This window comes from Watersipora subatra, chromosome 1 (genome assembly GCF_963576615.1).
Source record: "Watersipora subatra chromosome 1, tzWatSuba1.1, whole genome shotgun sequence".
Taxonomy (NCBI): Eukaryota; Metazoa; Bryozoa; class Gymnolaemata; order Cheilostomatida; family Watersiporidae; genus Watersipora; species Watersipora subatra.
In genome coordinates this window covers 72,519,448-72,537,310 of record NC_088708.1, presented here as the reverse complement: position 1 = coordinate 72,537,310, position 17,863 = coordinate 72,519,448, and the positions used below count along the sequence as shown (strand labels likewise).

The window sequence follows — 17,863 nt, the reverse complement described above, 5'->3', positions numbered from 1 at the left end:
TTACTACCGGTGTGAGACAATTTACGTGTTACGATGTCTTACGATACATTACTACCGGTGTGAGACAATTTACGTGTTACGATGTCTTACGATACATTACTACCGGTGTGAGACAATTTATTAAAGAATAAATGCAAAATAGAAGTTATATTTTGACAACTAGTAGTAACGATGATATCAACTCTGTGGATATCCATGCAAATGGATCTAGCAGCTAAAACTTGAATTTTATTTAATTGGAAGTAATACAAATTGATGCAGTAATCCAGACAGAAATCCAGCTAATAAAACATGTAAAACTATCTATTAACCATCCAGATTGTTCACAATAAGTTCAGACAATGAAGCTGCTGGAGAGCCATCTGCAATGTGCAGTAACAATAATGGATTATGTCAGTTATCAGACGGACGCAGGGCCTTATTCTGACCCCACCCATGAGTTAGCAAGGAAGGAAGTGAGTGGAGTGACACAGAGCTGTACTGCAAAACCCCAGAAGTAACTGGTGACATTCCATAAGCCATTTTTCTAGCTCATTAATTGACACCTAGTAGTACTTGCCCAACAATGACATGGTAAGCCATTTGCATAACTTTGTCAACAAACAAACACTGGAGTACAACTTGACACAATCGAAGAAAGAGATAAAAGTCAGTCAATCCATTGACTTCCGCTAATTCAAAAGATAGGTTGTGAATTTAAACAAAGGAAACAGTTGAGTGAAGGAACGGGCCCAGATGAAACTAATGTGCGTAGCCAGTGCTCCAAAGCTTATATACAGTTGGTAATAGAGCGGTCAGGAGACATCTGGCTCAAACGACAAGTACGTCTAGGGAATCTAGTAGTTTTCCACGCAACTGAGAGGCTACAAGGAGTGTGAAATCAGATGATGTTACTTACATGGCACTGTGCGTTGAAAGAGATTCTCTCTTATAGTCATTTGGGTATCATGGTCTACGGAGCCTTTGACAAACCCCGAGTTGAGATACGGCCTGAGTTCTTTATTTAATGTGCCTGTGTGTATAAAAGGTAGAATGCACCGATAGTGGTGAAGCTGTGTAAAATGTACGAGGAAATGGATAAGGTTGTATTATAAGAAGTTGAGTGCAATTAGGAGCATGCACTGCAAACGCACCTATGAGCAAATATTGACAAACGAATACTTAAACTAAAAACTATTATAAATATCTTAGAAATTCAATAAACTACAAACACTACAGCCTTGTACCGGATGAATCCGGCAGCAGACAAGAGATTACAATCATAGCGAAATTACTAGCTGATGCTGTTACCAGTGGTTGAGCCAGAATATCACACATACAAGTGCTATGTACCATGAGAATGTCGGTAATGGCATTATTTCATGACTTGAGAATCCACAACAAATTCCTTAAAAGTACTTCCTCAACCACAGGTACACTGACCCAATTTTCCACAGTAAGAAAGAATCAACGCTATCTTTGCAAGGCAGCAGCTGAATTATCCAACTGTAACTCATTCACCACTGACCTGATTTGGCAGTTTTTATAAGGAACGGATTAGAGTTTTGTGACGCTGATAGTAGCCACTCTTTGAGATCGCTAGAGGTGTAACCGGCTACCCTCTGTCCCTGCACCTCAAGAATGATATCATCAGAGTGTAGCTTGGGCCCTAAGTGATATATCAACTTGTTGTGCTTGACATGCTCTCCAACAAGACAGAAGAGTCCATACTCTGAGCCACCCGCGATCGGAAGCGGATAGCTAGCCGGTGAGCAATCGGGAGAGAAAGCGAGTGTCGTCTCAGAGACAAGATGACTCCAGTGCTGCTCTTTGCCTCCAGTCATACTCTCCCTTTATGTCATGCTCAGTGGGTTCTGCAAACGCCTGTGGGACACACAGATATGAGACACACCAAAATCAACGACTTACAATATGCCCCATTTTCATCTTTACCATAATGATATACGCCATTACATCTCCGGCTACTCTGGCTATCATGCTCAGTGTTCCAGGTAAGTTGGCCAGTCATTCGATAGGGATTATTAACCAAGTTGTTCACAAGGAGAAGATTGTAAAGACACGTTGAAATCGTGCCAAGGCAGAAGAACCTTCAACTGCATCTCATCAGAGAGCAAACCTCATCCATTTATCATAAAACGACAATCCATCATAGGGTAAATCCTGAATGGTTAGTTTCCAACATCTATCACACCCACAGAACCTTTCACATAAGTCAATGCCGTGATATATAATTAATTGCAACCTACAAATCACCACATTTGCCATTTTTATACTAGATAGGTAAAGTATATCTCTCTTCTACTCGCTGTTGACACACTGCTGCACCTTAACCGCAACTGCAGGTGGTTTTCATTGCTGACAATAATTTCTGGCAATGATGATGAGACTGTGTCTAGCCGCTGGCCTCTACCACACTCCTGCAGCTGGGCAATTACAATAACTCATAAATTCTGTCAAATAGGTCAAACTGTTCATTCTACTTGTGATTTCTTATCTATGCCTTGCAAATGCTTAAGGCTTGCCTCCTCATTTATTAGGCTGCTTTAAATTATTGGCAGAAAATCAAATAGATCATAGCCTGGTGATGATGACTAAGCTGATATAATTGATAGCAAACAAAACAATTAGCAACAGAGTTACCCTTCACCTTTGTCTATTATACAATGTATGTTATCATGGCTTCATATTACAACGCATAAAAGTTAGAGTATATTTTTACCTATCAAGCCGACTAACAGTTTTCCTATGCTTTTAAACACTTTTGCAGCAAACAGCGTAAAAATGAATTATACTCAGAACCAATAAAAACATATGCAGCCAATTGGTAAATAAGTACGCACATGTTCTTCAAGTTCTTCACCCAATGAACAGATTGTCGCACTATTTGTGTTACTTACTATAGCTACAAATACATGAGCAGATCACATAGTCTATTCAGATACACTCAACATAATCAGATTACACTCAGAAAAATGTACAATGGTAGACGTACACCACATCCTTACCATGCATGAAACAGCGCATTTCAGCGAAAACTTGCATGAGCATTAGCGACAACACAAGCATTAATGTCTTTACTTTTTAGCCAAGCACTGGCAGCAACAATGCATGTTAAAATATAGTTCAATATTTTATCCTCTCGATGTGATGCAGCAGAAATCCATAAACATGTCAACGCAGTTTTGACACTCCTTAGCAGTTAAATTAGAAATCAGGGTGAAACCAGAACAGCTTAAAAAGGGTTCAAACCAGTTCAAACTAACTTTGATAGCCATATGAGCATTTTGCTCAAGCCTGAATAATGCAGCCACTGTTAGAAAGGACTAAAGGAAGCTCGACTTAACTACAAAACCACTGCTAGTTCTGGCTGGTGCTAGCCCAAAATGTTAATGACCTACATAAGCAAACACAAATCATGACTATAAGCCATATGTTACACAATGCCTACATCAAAAGTAAAGCAATTACCTAGTAACATTATGGTGAAGTATTTTATACGCATAAAGGTAGCTGCAGGAAATCGAAGAGCTAGCAAGGCGAGGTATAACTCATGGATGAACTTATGTTCATATACTACTTTAGTCACAAATTGAGCACAATTCCATTATTCACCACACAATATGAAATAATATAGCTAATCAGAAATTGCTATAGTTTTTCAACATAAAGATTTGGCTACGATACGAAACACAAGCTAGGAAGCAATGAGTGAATTGGTGAACTTACCAGGTAAATACGGATTATCACAGAGAGAGCATAAATCCTTGAAGTACGCTAAAAACAGATATCTAACATTAATTTAATTAAAAAAACAACCGTTTTCTGATCATTACATTCTCTGTCTAACGTACCTATGTTAAAAAGCCTCTTTTCCTATATGGAAACGCTCGAAACTGAAACACTAGTGAGTCATTCAGAGTGGCTACGAGAACCGTATCACACAAAATTTTGAAAAATGTTTAGTATATAATTAAAATTAAAAACAACATTTTTATATAACTTACAAAAGTACATTTTGCTCATTTTTACCAACGTAACAACATTCGCAACTACGCTAAATCAATCATTTTACAAACTTTTGATTGGCTGCGTCGATTCCACTCGAAGAAGAAATGGCGACTTCCAAAGGCGCTAATACGTATAATAGGCAAGGATGGGAAGAAGCGGTATGTGGAACTCGTTATTTTAACACTAGCATTGTTGATCGAAGAGTTTCTGTTGAATATTTTTGTAGTTTGTACTAAAACTAGGTAGCTCGCTCTATATTGGAACATGGCAAGCCATTTCCCATCAGTGTTGAGGAGTTGTGTTGCACAATCTTGTTGTGCCATAACCAGCAGGCAACGTTCTAACCCAACATAATTGGTGTAAAAACGAAAAAGGGAAATTGTTATTAAATGCATGTTAAAGCATTACATAGGCTGGCTGTTCATTGTTTAGACTTGACGATGACTTGTTATTAAATAGAACTGTTTACATGAAAGCCTGCTTACCATTTAAAACCTATTTTGTTCTGAGATCAATTTTAGGCTTGTTGATTGCTTGCAGGTCTATTACAGTTGTTTGAAAACATGTATTAAACTTTGACAGTGTCAACGTAACCACGATGTGTGCTGGGTTAAGTGCTACAGCGCTCACTATTTGTGACCGTCCAGTATCGCACAAGCCTTATAAATACACCAGCCTTGTCGTATTAGATGTATTGGCTCAATGGCTGGATTAAAAATAGTGTTAGAATTGGTAGTTATAACTTTGGTAGTGCCTAACCTGTGAACATTAGGTTAAAGCAAAATTCCCAGAAAATGCCACTGGTGACAAGAAAACCACATAACCCCAAATTTCTCTTTCTTCCAAATCAACACATGCAGCTTAGTTTACACGCTGACAGGCAATTGCTTAGCTAGAGTTTAGTAAAAAACACTAGCTATATACACCAAATTTAACTTCACCTGAAGATGATTTGATTCACTTAATGAAATTTTATAAAAGATAATATTTAATAATTTCTTTGAAGAAGCAACAGCATTTTGACTGTCTATGCAAGTAAAAAAAATTTTGTTTTTAATCAAGACCATTATAGTGTTTCATTTTCTCTTTCTCGTTTCTCGTTTTATTGAATGCGTGAAGTATATTTGTGAAATATTTTGACGAATAAGGTTGCATGAAAGTGTAAACAGAAACCATCTAACACAGCTACGTCACATTTGAGCCGTTTTGGAAAGAGAATCCAAACTACGGCGATCTCGTGTGGCTGCGATTAACTGTTCGTTTTTGAGCTTCTAAGAGCTTGTAATCACATTCCCACATATTTGGCCCCTACAACACAACAGAGTGAGACATGGTGAATCTTTTGATATCAAATAACTGTAATGTGAATTTTGTTGCAAGTCAACCTTTAAAAAAACATTTGTATATATATATGAATTATCTGGAGAAGTCCCAAATACCGTAAAATCTCTATTTGAATAACATGCCCTGTATTTTATTTTTCAACCTTTCTCCTATAAGCCCTAGTGTCGTTTTATTAGAGATGACGTTTAAATAGACGGTGGCGCTGTATTTTTCGACCAGCTCGTCAGAATTTTGAGAAGATAAATTTAATCCTTTTATGGGCGAAGCGATGCTAATGTCACCTATATTTTGCACTCTCATTCGGGCTGAGCGACATTGATGCTGTCAGCCTCAACATTTTTGTTAAACTGTTTTTCATATACATCAAAGTGTCAGACCGAGATAAACAAGCAAATACTTGCAGTGAAACATTAGTTAGATACAGTTATTAATTATTTCGATGGTGACACTTTTAAGTTTTTAAGAGAAAACCGTTGAGCTTTGTAGTTAGAAAACAAACTTTGTTGTGCCATTACAATGGCAGTTATAACGTCGGATGATGTTTCTGAAGAGTATTCTCATCGTTCATCAAAAGGCTTTAAAGTTTTAAGTCTTCAGGGAAGATTGTAAACCACATTTTGGACGAATCTGAAAACAATGGATCAGATTTAAACCATAGTGACTTTGAATCCTAGTGTAGTTCTGATGATTGTGATGATTGATTTTTTCAGGTATTTCGTTACTAAAACCACAGAAACCACTACAGCAACAACGAAAGAATTAATGGTTGTTATTGATGTAACTGAGTCGCTATTAGTATAATTTTGTGGACACTTATACTGATCACCTTCAAATATCGATTGTGTGATCGGTGAATGTTTTTCAACCTTTCCATAATGGCATTCTATCAGATATGGCACTCAAATGAGGGTGATGTTCAAGTCGAGGTTTTACAGTATGAGTATGCATGTATGTGTATGTGTGTCTCATCTTGTAAAGTGCTTTTGAGTTTAAAGCATCTCAGATTCTGCCTAATATAATTAAATGGTCTCTATTTGTCAACAAACCTGCAAGTTGAGTATGGCATGAATGAACTGATGAGCACTATGATATTATCACCTGCCAATGTATACTTATAATCTCCCGTTGCAAACAACTGGGTTTTTTCTCTCACACTTCCTGTTGTTTATATTGCAAAAAAGATGATCTATTTTTAAATGCACTTAGTGTCTTGTTTCTAGGATTTTCCCATTCTATGTCAGACCTGCCTGGGAGATAACCCGTATGTACGAATGGTATGTATTACTAGGTTATGGATATGTACTTGGATTTTTTGATCATTTTTATCTGTATTATATCTTTGTATAATTTAAAATCATTGTATTATGTATGTATTCCTGCTTTTAGACAAAAGAGAAGTTCGGAAAGGAATGTAAGATATGTGCCAGACCCTTCACGGTTTTCCGATGGTGTCCTGGCGCAAGAATGAGGTTTAAAAAGACAGAAGTATGTCAGACATGTGCAAAGTTGAAAAACGTTTGTCAAACGTGTCTGCTGGATCTTGAATATGGTATATTTTATGCCTTACCCTAGACTACCCAGCCCGAGAGAGTCGTCCCAGATAGTTTATTCAGGCTGCTTTTGATGGGCGTATTAATGGTTGTTGCTTTCACATGTTGTTAATATTTTAAGGATTACCTGTTCAAGTCAGAGATCACGCTTTAAAAATTAAAGATGAAATGCCCAAGTCTGATGTCAACAAGGAGTACTACATAGCCAATCAGGAAAAGCAGGTATGTACTTGGCTTTACCAGAGTATCATAAAATGAGAAAATATATTTTTATCGTGTGCTCGGTGAGATATGACAGTCACCGGTTTCACACTGTTCTCTAGTTGGCAGAGGATGGGCCATCAGGGAGTCTCGGGAAAGCACAGGCGCCAAGTGATATTTTACTCAAATTGGCCAGAAATACGCCATATTATAAGAGAAATCGACCCCACATCTGTTCATTTTGGGTGAAGGGCGAGTGCAAAAGAGGGGAGGAATGCCCGTATCGGTGAGTAGGCTGTCCATGTTTGGTTCAGGTTTGGCCTTGGTTATAATCAGCAGTTTCTGTGATGATTTATGTGTGTATTGCGGGTGTTATATTATATCTGTAATCATAACCTTTAAAGGTTGACTTGCAAGAAAATTCATGTTACAGTTATTTGGTATCAAAAGATTCACGATGTCTTACTCTGCTGTGTTGTAGGTGCAAAATATGTGGAAATGTGATTACAAGCTCTCAAAAGCTCAAAAACGAACAGTTAATCGCCGCCATCACGAAACCGCCGTAGATTGGAATCAGTTTATTTCTCTGACGTAATCATTACATTTGGTTATTGTTTTGTCACGTGATGTTCTCATGTAAACTTAAAGGCCAATAAAAGGCTCAATATAAAACTTCTCGTAGTACTAGTTTATGACAAACACTTAGGGTTTTACCGAAGACCCCGTATCAAATATAGACGCTCGCTACTTTACAGTTTTGTTTCGGCTTGGTGTAATCATCTAGTCGTAATCTGATTATGTGACCCATACTTCCTGCCAAACAGCGCGAATAGTTTCTGCAGAACTTTTCGACTATCACAGGTGACCAACAGGCTCGTCATGTTTATCAGAGGATGATATGCACTCCTTCGAGCTAAGATTAAAAAATTAAACAATTTTTACAATAGGTTTTGAGATATCCGTGCTCAAAGTAACAGCATTACAATGATGATGAAATAGACGCGTAAGAACAATAGACATGGTTTTATCGAATGCATGAAATATATTTGTGAAAATATTTCGACGAATGAGGTTGCGTGAAAGTGTAAACAGAAGCCATCTTGTACAACTACGTCCCATTTGAGCCGTTTTGGAAAGAGATTCTAATCTACGGCTGTCTCGTGATGGCTGCGAATTACTGTTCGTTTTTGAGCTTTTAAGAGTTTGTAATCACATTTCCACATACTTTGCACCTGCAACACAGCAGAGTATGACATGGTGAATCGTTTGATACCAAATAACTGTGATGTGTATTTTGTTGCAAGTCAACCTTTAATGTTATTACTTGTAACTCAGTTCAGTGAGGTATTTGTCATCTTACAAAATTTATCAAGTTTTCAATTTTGACAAACTATACTTTTAATGATAGCAAATAGATGTATTTGTGGTATTAGTTTTGTCCACTATTTGTGTAAGCAATGAATTATTAACTCATCTGTAAGGCTTTGCTAGTTTTAGACATTAGCGATATGGTTAGGGTGTAGAACAAATAATTATCATGCATGAGCTTCAGTTAGGAATCTAGTTTGGGTAAAGATTTAGCCAAAATGAAAAGAACTCAATTTGTCTGCTGTTGACCTTGTTAATTTTGTTCTTATCATGAACCTTTACTGTAGACTATCTCATTGCCCACAGGGATTAAATTGTTTAGATTATGCCACGGAAGTTATGCCATTCACCTCTTCACGAGTAGGCTTTAAAAACATTGCTAACTGTAGTTTCCTTGTGGCTTATACTATGTACGTACAACGTAAATAATCCATTCCAGAAACATTTACATTCATTATAACATAACATTAAGTTTTAGTTAAGTATTAACATATAGCATGTTAAGTTATATGTAACATAAGTAACATATAACTTGTAACATTATAACAAATTCATTATACTTACATTCGAACAACAAATTATATGTTTATAACTATACAGTTGTACGAACATATAAATTGTCTAATCCGTTCCAAGATCTTCCTAAGCTCACCCCTTTGGCCATGCAAAAAGGAAAAACTTAACTTTACTTTTTAATTTGTGAGCTACCTGCAGGATTATTGGTTTGCATCAAGAATTATTTTCCTGATTAATTTCACCACTTTTATAGACCATAATTGCGGTAATTTTACAACAAGTTGGTTGGGAGTTCACATCTTCCCCGTCCATTTACAATGATTTGTTTATTTTTTCAGACAGCAACATCTATTCTGAAAGGAAAGCTAATAACAAATATTTTATATGTCTACGATAAAGCAAACAAAATATATTTTTGCTATAGAAAGAGCCATGTCTACCTGTATGTCATTTATCTGTATCCAGGGGTCAAGGTTGGGATAAAAGATAGCTTTCGACGATACTCTTAACTCGTGACACTCAGATTGGTAAACTTACGCTGTAACACCTACACCAATTGATCGACTTTGTATTTATGAACAATTGCACAGCAACTGCTCTCTGTTTTGTTGACACATTTGATGGAACTAGAATGTCATGAAAGTTGTCTATGTAATATACAATAAGCGCTCCTCCAACGTAAATAATTCGTTCCAGCTACGTTTAAGTTAGATGGAATTTATGTTATAAGAACAGTAAAGATTGTAGATTGTCTAATTCGTTCCAAGATTTTTCCAAATTCACCCCTTTCGGCATGCAAAAAGGAAAAACTTGACTTAACTTTTTTAATTTGTGGGCTGTACCATAACTGCAGCAATATTAGTTTGCATCGACAACTTCTCCCCTTTTTATGATCAATCTCACTGGTATTATAGACCATGATTGAGATAATTTTACAATAAGTTGAGCGCACACCATCGAGAACATATCAAGAACGGTAGCAAGTAATAGCAGCATGTAACAGTAGCAAGTAATGATAGCAATTTTAATTTTGTAAAGTGGACAATTTGTTCATGATACAGAGTAAGCTTGTCGTACTCACCTAATATACTATATTAGTATATTTAGTATCTAGTATATTAGGGTAAAGAAGAATATTTTATGTTACTTATAAACGACGTTAGTTTGTGATGTCTTCTGCGAGAAAGTGCTGTGCCATGGGATGTAGGAGCATTAATTTTAGTAGTTGAAATAGTTCATAGCCTACAGTTTATTAGATCTGACCGTCTCATCACTTTTTTACTATGGTGGTTCAGTTTTCCTTCCATACACCCTTTTACGATCATTGCCTCGTTTACATGATAGCTAGCTGATGCTGAAACACCTTTAATGGTATATACCATTTTCCTCTTTATAAATTATGCAGCTAAATGTGCCTCACTATCAACTTGACGCTAATATGTTGTCTAGAGTTGTGTCTGTGGCTTCACTAGCTGCATATATGGATATCTAGCTTATTAGCAAAATTTGCTTCAAGTTTTTTTGTCCATGTCAATGTGAGAATTGTTGGTTTTGTGAAACTGTCAGGAGTCACCAATTGGTTAGCCATGCAAAGGCTATTTGGAGAAAGTTGTGAGGTTGCGTGTATTTAAGCAGGTGTTGCTGCGCCAGCTTTCTAACTCTCTGAACTCTGCGCTAACTAGTTTTCAACTCACTGCAATAACACTGCTGTCTTTAAGGTTCATGTCTTTTTAAGGAGTTTGAAATTCTCATCCCATTTAAACTGAGCCTGTTAGAATTCTCTCAGTTCTAAAACTGACCAGTCTTCTTGATAACCTTCATATTAGAACTGTCAAGTCAATAGGTTGTGTATAGTTTGCGGAATATTGATAGTTTTTACTGCATCATAAACAGTTTTTGGTGTTTGCTTGTGCTAAGATCGAAGAGTTTTTTTTTGGAAAAGTAGAATGTTCTGAGGTTCGTCCAAAACCCATCAGTTGCACGATTGAGTATTCGCGTGTACACTTGAGTATAGTACACCGGAGCACATCCTCAAAGTATAACGTATCATCTTCTATGGGCAGGCATGACCGCCCGACAGACCCTGACGACCCCCTGGCTGATCAGAACATCAAAGACAGGTTCTATGGGCAGAATGACCCTGTCGCTCACAAGCTCCTTGACCGATACAGTCAAATGCCGTCAATCTCTCCACCAGATGACAAGTCCATAACCACATTGTATGTTGGCAATGTCACTGACGACATGACGGAAAATGATATCAGGTCTGGACTCATACAATGCTCTTTCTCGTTTAACTCAATGGTATAAACAGGTTCTGTCTTGCTAACTGGCAGACAGCCTATTAATGTGGTTTCACTTTTACATAGGGTTGGCATGAAAAAATTGAATCCTTCAAATCATGGTTTTTTAGAAAAAAACATGATTTTTTTTGTTTTTGTAGTTTTGCAAAAATCAGTGTTTCTGAAAAAACATCTTGTTTTGATGTGTGTGTAACAAATCAGTAAACACTCCTCTGTCAGAAATTACCAAGTGTGATGGAGACATCGATTGCATGCTAAAACTTTGTAAACCTCAAAACAGGATTAATTGTTAGGGAAAACTGTAACCGATACAGTTTTTCCTAACTGCTCTGTTTAATAAATGACATTATGATATCACCCTCTTTACTGCCGTCAGCTCAAATGTCAGCGTTGTAAAGTATTCTTCACCTTTAGCTTCGTTCATTCAAAAATATGAAACCGGCTAGGAACTGAACAAACTGGCATTTATATTTCGCAGGATCAACTGCATTTATCACACCAAGGAAGAACATACACAACTATTTTATACTACCTTTTTATGTCATTGGCTTTTATTCATAGTTAGTGTGGAACGGCTAGTAGCTCTACTCCACTAGCTTACATGTAGTTTCCAATCATGTTATACGGCTGTTGAATGCAAGAAATACAGGAATTTGTGATATTAACGCGTCTGAGTCGCTAATACTGAAAAGTGGGTTTGCCAGTGTTATAATGTGCAATGCAATACTCAGACTATTTGCTTTATCAAAAATGAACAAAAATCATAAACATCGGGAAAAATCCGATTTGTCCCAACCTTTCACATGACAAATATTGTTACAATATTTTTTTATGTGATGTACACTATGATGTACACTTGCAGCAAGCACTTGGCATACCACATTTGTCTGTACAACCGACTTCAGTATGCAAATATTCAGTTGATTTCCTCTATAAATAACATAAGAAAGCATGACAAATTTAAACCTGATGGTTTCCTCATCAAATATGTTAACCAGTTCCGAGTTGGCTCTTGGCTGGATCAATGTGTCAGCAGATGAGCATAGCTTATTCGCTGTTGAGGGCTGCATCAGCAAAGTCTCCCCTTTCAACATGATGTTAACGAAGGCAGACATGTAGTATTCTGACCCTAACTAAAGTGTGAAATTATGAACACCAAGTGAACTCTAGCTTTCAGTTTCTTTATCCGGTCATTCGTCAACACATCAGATATTTTTACCAAGTCACCCGTTTATTTATTCAGAAATAGTTTTTATCACTACGGTGAGCTACGATCGGTGAATATTGTCAAAGGCTCGCAATGTGCCTTTGTGCAATTCACCCAGAGGAGTGCCGCTGAGACAGCCGCTGAAAAGACATTCAACAAGCTGATATTACACGGCAAAAGGCTTAACATAAAGTGGGGCAAGAACCAGGCTCAACAGGGTGCGAAGGAATCTTCTACTCCTGCAGCTGATGTTACTAAAGTTGCTCCAGTTCCCGGACTGCCAGCAGGTTAGTAACACCTTTCTAGCTTACTCTGTTCTTATTATCTGTGCAAATGTTCTGTTTACTTCTGTGCAAGACAGAAAGTTTCTTCTGATAAGGCTATTGCATGCATACATGCAACTTGTAAGAAAAGTATTATAGGCTATGTGTACCACCCATGTATTGCAGCCGTTCCAATGCCCCCAGAAGAGCTTTCAAACAACTTCTTCAATTTGCCGCCACCAGTTAATCAGATGCCACTGAGAATGAGCCCGGCACAGAGTTACGGAATACCTCCTATGTCCATGTTGCCGCGTCCACCTATAGCTATGATTGGTTAGTACTCGGTTTGATTTTTGTTGGGTAATTTATCTATCCCATCGCTTAGTTTTCTATATTTCACTCACTGCTAATTCAATTGTTGCAGAAATGTGGCATTTTTTTATTTTGTTTATAATTCCAGTATCTAGACCAATCATGCTAACCGATCAATGCAGGTATGTGATTTTTGCAACTACAAAGTTGGTACAAAGACATAGCGACTAAGTGACCATTTGACAGCTGGTGTTGACAAACACGTACATGTACAGTGCACCTTCGGGATACGATGTCGATCCGTTCCAAGGTTGGCATCGTATGGTGAAAAAATCGTATGTAGGGGTATAGAAACCATTGTAATTATACAATACAAAATGAAAATGGTAAAAATCGTTCAAAATTTTATAAAATGATGTACATATTGAAAATTAGTAACAAAATAGTATGTTAACTTTAGTAAATATAGTTACCTACAGTAGCTGCATTGTATTAAGTGCACCTAGTGATTATGATCTGCAATACTGTAAAATGCAACATCATAATGTGTGTACCAAGTGCAGTGCGTACGGTAAAATGTTCTTACCTTTAAGACGTACATATAATGAACTTTCAGTTCACTTCAAATAAGTTTAGCTTACTAAACTCACACTTGAAACTAAGTTATAGTATGTTTTTGAACTATTTTACTGAATTTCAACTTTATATCATGAAAATTTTATTCTTCATCAGTTGCTGTCTTTACTTTCACATTTAGCTTGTCTGGTTAAAACCTTTTTCAACCTAATTCAAACAAACAGGGCAAACGATGCAGTTATCGAAAGTGGCCTCTCGCCCACTTGACCATTTAATGGCCGTCAAAAAAAAAAGTTTTTTATTCCCTATGGAGGCCATGCATACCTTTGGAGTAACGTGACTTGAACTGGTACATGTAGCGAGTAGAGCAGAGGAGGCAAAGACGTATCAATGCTTATTATGTTACTGTACACTTGAAAAATAAATTTAATATGTAACGAAATGAAATTTTTTAGCAGTTTAAAAGAAGTTGTCTAATCCTGTCCAATTTTTTTGACTGGTCTTGAAAGAAAAAGTTTAACACTTTAGGGTCATGAAAAGCAGAAATGTCCAGGAAGATGCAGCTTTCCTGCTGGTGCAGAGAGTGCTCTAAGAAAACAAGTTAATTTGGTGCAATGTAGAAGATAGCTTACTTGATCACTTATTGAGGATTATGCTTGCCGGTGCAGTGTAAATGCTGGTGCAATGCAGAAAATTGCTAGCGGGCTAACGCTTGTAAAAGGATCCAGAGAAGGTTGTACAGTAGTTTGTCTTGTTTGAAATGTGCACAAGAATCAATGTAACCATACACGCAAAATTTTGTACGTATTTATACCATTATTATTGTTATTCATAGATATAGTAAACCCATTCATAGATATAGTATAGGGTTTACTATATCTATGTTGTTATTATTATTTTTACCATACCTTATTTATATAAGTAATGTGGATGCGTCAACTATCTTGAGTAGCTAATTAGTTATATATGAGTTATTGATGTAGTAGAAAACAGGCCCGCCTGCAGAGACATGACTAAACAAGAAAATAAAACGTAAAATAAATAAAACATGAAGTGAATAAAACATGAAAAAAATGCCACGCAAAGAAGATAAATTAATGATATACATTATACATACATTTGTACAGTATCATTTTTATGTACCAGTCCACACCAGTGAATTAAACACTTGAAATTTTTTTGCCGATGTAGGTTTTTCTCTCTCTTCTACTCACTACTAAATGGTGGCTCCACTTGAATGCTGATCTCGTGCATGGCTTCAAAATCCTTCAAGTTGTCAGTCCTAAGCTCCTCCTTGTGTTTGCTTTAAAGGTTGACTTGCAACAAAATTCACATTACAGCTATTTGGGATCAAAAGATTCACCATGTCTTACTCTGCTGTGTTGTAAGTGCAAAATATGTGGAAATGTGATGACAAGCTCTTAAAAGCTCAAAAACGAAAAGCCGCCGTAGATTGGAATCTGTTTATTTCTCTGACGTAGTCATTACATTTGGTTATTGTTTTGTCGCGTGATGTTCTCATGTAAATTGAAAGGCCAATTAAAGGCTCAATATAAAACTTCTCGTAGCACTATGACAAACACTTCAGGTTTTACCGAAGACCGCGTATCAAATATAGACGCTCACTACTTTACAGTTTTGTTTTGGCTTGGTCTAATCGTCTAGTCGTAATCTGATCATGTGACCCATACTTCCTGCCAAACGATAATTTCTGCAGCATTTTTCGACCATCACAGGTGACCAACAGGCTCATCATGTTTATCAGAGGATGATATGCACTCCTTCGAGCTAAGGTTAAAAAATTAAACGACTTTTTACGGTAGGTTTTGAGATATCAGTGCTCAAAATGACAGATTTACAATGACGATGAAATAGACACATAAGAACAATAGACATGGTTTTTTCGAATGCGTTAAGTAAATTTGTAAAAATATTTCGATGAATAAGGTTGCGTGAAAGTGTAAACAGATGCCATCTTGTGCAACTACGTCCCATTTGAGCCGTTTTGGAAAGAGATTCTAATCTACGACGGTCTCGTGATGGCAGCGATTAACTGTTCGTTTTTGAGCTTTTAAGAGCTTGTAATCACATTCCCACACATTTTGCACCTACAACACCGCAGAGTAAGACATAGTGAATCTTTTAATGCCAAATAACTGTAATGTGAATTTTGTTGCAAGTCAACCTTTAACAAATTTCTTGTTTTTAATAACAATCATCGCAATTGTTAATTGATTGCGACCATATTCTTTACCAATATTAACAATATGAGCGCCTTCTTCCTATTTATTTATGACCTCCAACTTTGTTGTCATAGAAATAATTTTTCCTTCGTTTTGTCACGTTAGTATTGGTCTCAGATTCTATAACTAATGAATTAAACATAGATACTTGTAATTATATATGTATGTTGTATACGAATATTTGCTCTTACGCACTTTTCACAATATTCCCCACGTAGAATGCCGACCTGAAAAAAGTCGTTCATCGTGTCTCTTCTGAACGTTGTGAAAATGTTTTCGGTGAACCGTATTTCGGCGTCTTTGTTATTCCGACGTACATAATAAGCACCACTGACTGCCAAATTTGAACTCCGGCGAAAATGTTTTTGAATTCATATGGTGAAATAAAATTTGTATGGTAAAATAAAGTTCGTATGGTGAGGTGAAAATCTCACCATGTTCAACTTCGTAAGGTGAAAAAATGTATATCAGGGTAATCGTATTCTGAGGGTGCACTGTTAGAGTTAGTTTATGTTACAAAACCTTCTCAATATTCGTTGGATGTGTTTTATGCAGGTAATGAATTTTTACATGACTGATCTACGATGTAGGTTTTATTTGATGTCAACTAGTTGTTGTGGCTTAGTAAAAGTGGACCATCACCCTTCGTTCTAGAGATTTTGTTTTCTATAAAATCAGGTGATTTGGAGTTGTCATTCTTAGTCATTTGCAAAGCCTATTTTCATATTTAACCATTTAAAAAGAAGAATATTTTGCAAATTAAGAAGTGAATTTTTTTTGATGCCACTGAGCAAGTTATAATGTATCTAGAAAGCTTTTAAAGTGTACAACATGACTAGTTCAAATTCTATACACTTGTAAACCATGATGTAAAAACTGATCATGTCTGCCGAGATAACATCAGAAACAAGCCAATTATGGCAACCTCTAAGTCAGTACTCGGAAGTTAATAACAGTGATGACAAGATAACTCACCTTTCTTTCATAAATTGTTTATGGCAAATTAGGCTAAGATACTATACTGCCTTGTAAATTACTAAAGTGTGGATGTCTGGTTTCATATCAGATTGTTTGAAGCTATCATATTTTAGTTTTAATAAAAGTAGCAAATAGTATGTAACAGTGGATTATTTGTAATTGGTAGGTTTCAGCAGGCACAAATTTTCATAAAAATTTCATTTTAATAAGTGCGTTTTCAAATTCAATATTGCCTGCTATTACTTCTTTTCAATAAATTACCTGGGATGAATTAAACTTACTTTTCTGTGATGAGTAGATAGGTGAATTAGGATGGCTAAAAATATTTCAAATAAATTTTAGTCTCCGTAGAAATGAAGCATTCATATATTATGCTTTGAATTCTGCCGAAGAAATTTTCTTTTGCATATGGCCGACTCTCAATACCAAGTTGCAGTGCGATGCTCTGAGTGCTTGAAAATATGCTGGAATGTACTTGCTAAACATGCATTTCCATACAAACACCGCTAATCAATATTGAATATTAAAATGGCGCTGCTAAGGTAATAGTATTAAGTTTATAGCAAGGCTGCGAATGTTTGCTCATGATACAACCAGCTTAACATTCACAAACATGCATAACGTAATTCTATGTGATAGTTTCCTATTTTATGTCGATAGCGTCCCCAGTGATGAGACCCGGGTACAGGGCTCCTCCACCCGTGCCCCCTGGAGCAAGACCCATGATGCCTCCGCGACCACCAATGATGCACCACTACCCATCGCAAGACCCCACCCGCATGGGCGCCCTTCAAACTGGAGATTCTGACAAATAAAAATATATCAAAAACAAGGAGATGGTTTATGATGACAGCTTTTATATCTTTGTACATAGTCTGTCTTTAGATAAGCAATATAAATAGTACAGTAACAAATCTGCTCACAAGTATTTCACATATTTCAGTATTACGAGGTGTTGCAGTCAATAGATGTTAACCAGTATGGGTGCTACAAT

The 17,863-nt window shown here is 36.6% G+C and overlaps 2 protein-coding genes across 3 annotated transcripts in view; one reads left to right on the top strand and one right to left on the bottom strand.

The window, feature by feature from the left end:
• Window positions 1–3,834, bottom strand: part of LOC137385596 (membrane-associated guanylate kinase, WW and PDZ domain-containing protein 2-like) — a 53,943-nt gene extending 50,109 nt beyond the window's left edge. For both annotated transcript variants that reach the window (XM_068072090.1, XM_068072091.1), the window contains exons 1-3: window positions 3,727–3,834; window positions 1,508–1,863; window positions 899–1,012 (exon numbers count right to left, since the gene is read on the bottom strand). In XM_068072090.1, coding sequence (XP_067928191.1) covers window positions 899–1,012; window positions 1,508–1,823 — 430 coding nt within the window. In that variant the 5' untranslated portion in view covers window positions 1,824–1,863; window positions 3,727–3,834. The remainder of the gene's footprint in view (window positions 1–898; window positions 1,013–1,507; window positions 1,864–3,726) is intronic.
• A 262-nt stretch (window positions 3,835–4,096) lies between these two features.
• On the top strand, window positions 4,097–17,783 carry LOC137386036 (pre-mRNA-splicing factor RBM22-like). Its single transcript, XM_068072687.1, has 9 exons — window positions 4,097–4,166; window positions 6,573–6,626; window positions 6,739–6,901; window positions 7,024–7,124; window positions 7,226–7,389; window positions 11,051–11,251; window positions 12,534–12,784; window positions 12,947–13,093; window positions 17,530–17,783. Exons 1-9 carry the CDS (start codon window positions 4,113–4,115, stop codon window positions 17,682–17,684), a joined length of 1,290 nt encoding a protein of 429 aa, XP_067928788.1. The 5' UTR covers window positions 4,097–4,112; the 3' UTR covers window positions 17,685–17,783.
• The last annotated feature ends 80 nt before the right edge of the window (window positions 17,784–17,863 follow it).

Coding starts and splice junctions, on each gene's coding strand:
- LOC137386036 (XM_068072687.1), top strand. CDS start 4,113: ATGGCGACTTCCAAAGGCGCTAATACGTATAATAGGCAAGGATGGGAA. Junction 12,785..12,946: donor AGTTCCCGGACTGCCAGCAG/GTTAGTAACACC, acceptor CATGTATTGCAG/CCGTTCCAATGCCCCCAGAA. Junction 13,094..17,529: donor TCCACCTATAGCTATGATTG/GTTAGTACTCGG, acceptor TTATGTCGATAG/CGTCCCCAGTGATGAGACCC.